Raw genomic sequence first — 6,851 nt, forward strand, 5'->3', positions numbered from 1 at the left:
CCTATCTGTCGTTCTGTGTTAATGGCAACACAAATCATGGCAAGATTAATATGGTGCGACTCAAGTTAGAAGCAAAAAAATTTACGGATTGTCGACGCCTGTCGGATTTGAACCGACGCAGGCAGAGCCTATAAGTTAACTCTACCACACAGGATGATCGAATAGAAGGAATTCGAGACTTACCCCTTAACCACTCGGGCAAAGCGCCTGTAGATGAGAAGTGGGGAGGGGATTGTATATTTATTTAGTCTCATGTTTTTGTCATCTGTAGGTAGACCTTCGTAATTCGTGATTGGGTCTCGCGCGGGCCGCGGCAAGTTTCTGTTTTTTTTCTGAACGAGAGTCGAGGTTCGTGATTTTAGAACTCCATAACTCCAGATACGGCGGCATCTTCGCTAGGGCAACTGCTAAGACGAGCTGCTCTCAACGCTAGTTGAACCTTGACGGACGAAGCGTAGAAATGTGATGTGCGCCTTATCATCAACATCTTCGCCAGCCTCGGAGTTGTCGCTCATGTATGCGAGTCTAGAGGATGTCGCGCAAGACCTGGACACGGTGATCCAGTCCCGATCATCGCAAGGCGAGTGGACGTGGGAGGCAGCAGACGAGCAAGAGCAAGAGGGTTGGACTGACTTTGTCCACGATCCATCTTCGAAAGCCACCATTTTCGGCTTGACAGGAAAAGTACAGGTGATGCACGGCGTATATCTGTCTTTCTCGCTTCGTTCGGGCTCTCATGCTCACGAGACCGGAAAATGTCACGGCGCGGTAGTGAATGTTTCCGCCCCAACGCTTGCACCGAATCAAGTCTCGAAGCTCAAGAAGGCACTTATCGATCGATCCAGAGAGTGGGAACAAGAGGGTATCGAAACGTTGTTCCTATTCGATCTTTTGACCACCGCACAGGAATTCACTGCAGATCTTGCTGACTCAGGTCAACTCACAGACGCCTCACAAGAACCAGAGCTACCATCTTCAGAGACCAACAGTGTTTCTCAGATCGAGCTGTACCGCGCCCTCTTCTGGTCGCATCACCTCAAGGCACCCTCCAAACTCAAAGATTTCAATAATTGGTGTCCCGAACTTGGCATTTGGGGCATCGTACGCGTCGGCTATCCAGGATACCTCTTGTTTGAAGGCGAGTCCTCAGCAGTTGAAGAGATGGTCAGGAGAGTCAAGGGGCTCCAATGGCACGCTCTGCAGCTGCGTGTGGAAACAAAGTGGGTTTTGCAAAAGCAGAAGGAGGTGGAGCAACGCAGTTTGCTGAAGCACGCATTGCTGTCGTGCCCTCTGGCGAAGGATCACCCGAACAACGTGGTAGTAGGTGACGGTAAGGTTCGTACGGGCTGTCATGTCATCGAGAGTCTAGGGGAGCTGGTGAAGCGTATGAGAGAGTGCGGATTGGACGAAGAAGAGATTGAAGGAGCGCTGGGGATCCGAATGAGCAGCGCAAGCGCTCGTTAAAAGGTCACATCGAAGCGAATCAGACACCCTCGAGGCTGCAACATGGTCATTCATTACGAATGAGAAAGCACACGCAACGCTCAAAGACCTAGAACTTTTGTTTGTGTCGAACTTTGATTGTGTAATGGTGCGGCGTAGATTGCATGTTTGAATAGTTACGAGCAGCGTCGTCAGGAGCTCGAAAATGTCTAGAGTGAGCGATACTGTCCGCTGAGAGCAGCCATTCGAACAGCTTGTCCTTCTGTAAAGCCTGTGAGACAAGCATCACTCGAGTAGCTTTACGATGAAAGGATAGAGATTGCTCCTGCGTCAGCAGTTTGTTTCATTGTCCGTTTCGTCCAAGACGGGAAATTCAACTTACTCCATGTAATTGTGAATCGAGTCGACACCCCCTCCCGGGCAGCTGTCTTGTCCGGTTGGGCATCCATTTGTCGCATCGCTCTGCGGCGGTGTATCATCCACGTAATCACCGGGTGAATCGCATCCACCCTGGAAAACGTGATACAGTCCGAGCCAGTGTCCCACCTCATGCGTCGCGGTTTTGCCCAAATTGTATCCTGTCTCGCTTCCGCCAGGAACGGTGCTGTACTGAAACACAATGCCGTCGTTGACAAGGTTGGACTGAACGTCCCATGGGAAGGAGCTGTATCCCAAGAGACCATTACTGAAGTCGACACTGTACAAATTGAGAACTCCGGCATCTCCCTGTCGGAGAGAGCTCTTCATCTGGTCTTGCAGATTGGTATCAGGCGTGATGTTTTTGAACCAGCGAGCGTTGTCGACCCGATTCGTAGAGTTGAGATCAAAAGCAAATCCGTATGGCTCGTAGTCCGAGTTTAGTGTATCGATCTGACGGCTAATTGCGGCATCAGAGAGGTTGCCAGCGGAGCCCGAGTGAATGACGTGCCAGACAACTTGAACGGTCCTGGTTTGTTCGGCCAGGATCTTTGCATCTGTCAGCGAACGAGCGTCGGTGGCGTTGTTCTTGGAAGAAGCTTTGGAGATGCGCTGCTTTCGGATCGAAGCTAGACGCTTGCGCTCCTTTTGCACAAGTTTCTGTGACATGTTGTCGATTGTGCGGTTGGTGTTAGCAGCCTGCGCACAGAAACGAGAACGTGGCTGTTGTAAGTTCTGGATCGCCTCTTTCGCCGCTTCTGTATCGTTATTGTTCTTGTACTTGACGGAAGAATCCTTGCTCCTCTGGTCGGCATCGGATCCAGGTACGATTGGCCCACCCTCACCATGAGAGATGACCATGACGGGGCTATTCGGTGTTTTGTCGTCTTGCTGGTTCTGTATACCATTGGCCAGAGCTTGTAGCGCTTTAAGAACGGCCTCTGGAGTGATGGTAACCTGCTGGCCATCATTGTTCGGGTTCTGCGAAGCAGCTCTCGCCAGAGTAAAAAGCGTGTCGAGTCTATCATCAGCTGGTGTGGGCTGCAGAGGCATAGCAAGCGCCTGACCGGACCCATACAGCTGGTGGTGTGTTTGCAGAAGGAGGAATGCCAACGACACGCTGGAAACGAGCTTTCGGAAGGGAAGCATGGTGACTGTCTAGATCTTGTTGTGTACTTCAGGCAGGGAATGTCGATGCAAAGAGGCACCTGTTCTAAGAGAAGGGAAGAAAAATTGAGCGTGAGTGCGTGAGAATCTTTACTTGGCAATGTTGGTATGGCTACAAGGGTTGCTGAAGATGCTGTTCCAAAGGCGGAGTACGTCGATGACGAGCACTTAAAGGCGAGCTGCTCGTCGATGATAGGAAACTTGGGAAACAGAGGCGATACTCTTTGCTTGGTTGTACAGTTTACGGAAGATGTAACGCGTGGAAGTACAACAAGGTGAAACTCGTCCAGCGAGCACTCAGTTGTCTGAAGGAAACACTTGTTCGGAGTCGGCGCTGAGAGATGCAGGAGATCGTTTGATGAAGAGAATATTTGAGTGGGTCGAGAAGGTCGAGAAGGTGGTGGAACCTATCAAAGGCTTGGTCGTGAGCAGACTTGGGACGAAGAGAAAAGCTGATGATATGAGTAAGCAGAACGGCTTGGGTCGATATGCTCAGTGAATGCGGACAGGATGGAGCGACGATGATCAAATCGTAGCCCTTGTCTGTTCGTATTTGAACAAGTGGGAACTGCGCTCGCTAAGATTGGAAGAAGCATGGGTGCTTAGTCCTACACATTGAGACAGCAGGATGTGATTGAGCACCCTCGAACTCGTCGATCACGTCTGTGCTAGTCCAACGTGACGAAAATAAACGCCTCGCTGAAGCCAGACCAGGATGGCGCAACATAAGACAGGGCGCCTGAATTGAAACCGGATCAGCTCATGCATTGAGGAAGCGGGAAGTTGAATCGCGTATTCTCAGGCACTCCTAAGGTCATGAGTCTATTGCCGAGCAGAGCTGTCGAGATCGCTGTCAAGTGCATTGTATAGATAAAATCTATGGCGCGGCGGTGTTGCACGGCGTTTGGAGTTGGTGTAAGAGCAAGTCGACTTCTAGTTCTGGCAAGATCTACAATCTGCATGGTTGTGCAAGATAAGCGAAAGGCACACTTCGCCAGCAACTCTAGCTCGGTTGCAGGAGAGGGGGGGAGAATCTGCAGCTGGTCAAGATTCTCAGATAGAAATTGACATGGCAAGGTTTGCAGCGTTGACAGCGTGACATGTCAAAAAGGGCCGCGCTTCTTGGCTCACCTCGCTTGCTCGCAGTACTTCTTAGATCGGGCTTCCCAGTTGCGATATTCTACCCGATCTGAACGTTGTTTTCATCTTTAAATGTTTGATCGTAATACGGAACGTTTTTTCTAAAAAAGAAAGGCGGAGTCACCGGAAGAGCGGTCCGGTGGATCCGATTTTGGCATCAACTTTGGTGGCCGTCAATTGACCGTAAGGCGGCGAGCGGGGGAAAATCAGCCAGACTTTATGACCGTCGCCTCTGTGACACAACCCAACACCCTTGCTGGCTTTTCGAAAAGTTTTCTGATAAGTTAGAGCGCTTCTGCTTGCTATTGCTGCGAGCCCCACGTTGACAGCTTCGTTTCTGGGCTGGACAATTTCTGTCCTGCTACTCGACGCACAGAACCGGGCAAGGCATACGACATTCACGATTGGGTGCAACTTTTTGTTACAGCCTATTCGTGATTCTCGCGCTCTAGTACGGCCCGCTGCCATTCACGATTGCCGTTTGTTGGTTCGTCTTGCGCTCCCCCGTCCCGTGTCAAACTCTGACAATTCGTTTTTGGCTTCATCTTGAAGCACTCATCGTCTGTTTTGATTAATCCGGACCATCTTTCCGGTTAGCACGGCTGCAAGCCTCGAACTGGTCTAGTCCTTAGTGAGTAGCCAGCACACGCCCAAAGTCTGACAATATGAGAATGCCACTTGCTATCGTCGGTCCGACGCGCACCGTACTACGCTTGCCCACTCTTCTTGCATACCCTCAACCTCACCACGCTCTTCCGCTTTTGGTGCGTACCTTGCTATTGTATGCCCTTCATTTCACTAACTCTGCGCGATCGGGCCAGTCCGCTCTGCCGCTCGGAAGGTCGAAAAATAATATCTGCCGGCGTCGTCCGTGACGATATAGTACTTACATCCTCCTCGTCTGGTTTCTCTTTGCCTTGTCTCAATCATCTATCGACCTCAACTCTGCTTCGACTACTCGCCCGAATCGCCTGTCACAATGGCTCCTGTTGCTGTCACAGAATCTACTCCAATTGCTCCAACTGCGGCCAAGCTCAACGGAGCTGCCACGCACAACGGCGACATGAACGGCACCATCACCAACACTACTGGCCCAAGCTTGTTCGGTTCCAACACGTCGGCTGTACTTCACGGCGCGAAGGACCTTCGAATCGAAGAGCGTCCTTACGCCGCACCTATCGGTGACGAGGTGCAGATCCGCGTTCGGGCTACCGGTCTCTGCGGTTCCGATCTTCACTACTACCTCCACGGCCGCAATGGCGACTTCGCACTTCAACACTCCATGTGTCTCGGCCATGAATCTGCAGGAGAAATCGTCGCTGTCGGTCCCAACGTCCCTGCTTCCCTCGGCCTTGCTGTCGGTGATCGCGTAGCCATCGAAGCAGGACGCTTCTGCGGTTCATGCCTTAAATGTCGCGATGGACGCTACAACCTCTGCAAACAGATGCGTTTCGCCTCGTCGGCTAAAACTCACCCTCATCTCGATGGAACGTTGCAAAAGTACATGAACTGGCCATCTTGGCTGGTGCACAAGCTACCAGCGAATGTTTCGTTGACTTCGGCGGCGTTGTGCGAACCACTGAGTGTGGTGTTGCAGGGGATCAGAAGGAGTCAGCTGCAACCAGGACAGAGCGTTCTGGTGTACGGAGCGGGTGCGGTCGGGTTGCTGGCTTGTGCAGCTGCCAAGGCGAGTGGTGCTAGCTTTGTTGCTGCGGTGGATATCGATCAGGGAAGATTGGCGTTTGCTGCTGCGAATGGGTGGGCGGATGCTACCTACCTGCTTCCTCGTGCTGCGCCCGCTGCAGTAGATGGAGAGCAGACGAATGTTGGTGCTCGTCGTGCGGCGGAAGACAAAGCGGCGATCTCGTCGGCGAGTGCGTCTGCCGCAAGCCTGCTCAAAGCGCTTTCCTCTTCCGACCCTTCCTCTTCACAGCAGACAAGCTACGCTATTCAACCAGCACCCCTCGACCTTTCCAGCGAAGGTTTCGACGTGGTGTTCGAATGTACTGGTGTTCCAACCTGCGTTCAAACCGGCATCTTTGCCACGAAAGCAGGAGGAAAAGTTGTTCTGATCGGTATGGGCAACCCCATCCAAACCCTGCCCGTCGGATCAGCCTCGCTCCGCGAAGTTGACATCGTCGGCGTCTTCCGATACGCCAACACCTACCCCGTCGCTCTTGGCCTGCTAGCCGGCGGAACGCTGCGTGCCCAAGGCGGCGGTCTCCATGCCCAAGCTGTAGGTCTCCCCACCAACCTCGACACCAACGAAGGCCACGGCCCAGGAAGGAAGATGGGCGGTATCGAAAACCTCGTCTCTCACACTTTCCCCCTCAAGCACGCCATAAAGGCTTTCGAAACCCTCGCCAACGGCAAAGATCCCGAACACGGTCGAGGCGTCGTCAAGGTTTTCATCACGGACGATGACGCTTAACTCTCCCTTTTGCCATCCTCTCCCACCTTCTCATGTACATTCACTGATACACCGTCACACAATTTCGCCTTGACATCTCAGCCACTCAAGCGTCCGAGATGGGTAATGTAGCCCATCGATTTCTGATACATCAACAAATTTATCGAGCCTGACCCGCGCGTTCGCACTGCAACTCTTCGATCTGGAGAGACGATGAAAGACAAGGGCCAGTAGTGTGCACTCTGTTCACCGTTATCTCGCCAGCATCGTCAGT

The 6,851-nt window shown here is 52.3% G+C and overlaps 3 protein-coding genes and 1 non-coding gene across 4 annotated transcripts; 2 read left to right on the forward strand and 2 right to left on the reverse strand.

Moving 5' to 3' along the window:
- Positions 1-92: 92 nt before the first annotated feature.
- Positions 93-208, reverse strand: UMAG_16006. The gene is made up of 2 exons: positions 172-208; positions 93-137 (listed from the first exon to the last, which is right to left on the reverse strand). It is a non-coding gene; the product is annotated as a tRNA-Ser (tRNA).
- Positions 209-465: 257 nt separating this feature from the next.
- UMAG_00410 (uncharacterized protein) lies at positions 466-1,464 on the forward strand (the record flags this gene model as incomplete). The annotated part of the gene is made up of 1 exon (XM_011387985.1): positions 466-1,464. The coding sequence occupies one exon, from the start codon at positions 466-468 to the stop codon at positions 1,462-1,464; it is 999 nt and encodes a 332-aa protein (XP_011386287.1).
- Positions 1,465-1,652: 188 nt separating this feature from the next.
- Positions 1,653-3,009, reverse strand: UMAG_00411 (uncharacterized protein; the record flags this gene model as incomplete). The annotated part of the gene is made up of 2 exons (XM_011387986.1): positions 1,653-1,740; positions 1,826-3,009. The coding sequence occupies 2 exons, from the start codon at positions 3,007-3,009 to the stop codon at positions 1,653-1,655; spliced, it is 1,272 nt and encodes a 423-aa protein (XP_011386288.1).
- A 2,137-nt stretch (positions 3,010-5,146) lies between these two features.
- UMAG_00412 (uncharacterized protein) lies at positions 5,147-6,598 on the forward strand (the record flags this gene model as incomplete). Its single annotated transcript, XM_011387987.1, has 1 exon — positions 5,147-6,598. One exon carries the CDS (start codon positions 5,147-5,149, stop codon positions 6,596-6,598), a length of 1,452 nt encoding a protein of 483 aa, XP_011386289.1.
- Positions 6,599-6,851: the final 253 nt, after the last annotated feature.

This window comes from Mycosarcoma maydis, chromosome 1 (genome assembly GCF_000328475.2).
Source record: "Mycosarcoma maydis chromosome 1, whole genome shotgun sequence".
Taxonomy (NCBI): domain Eukaryota; kingdom Fungi; phylum Basidiomycota; class Ustilaginomycetes; order Ustilaginales; genus Mycosarcoma; species Mycosarcoma maydis.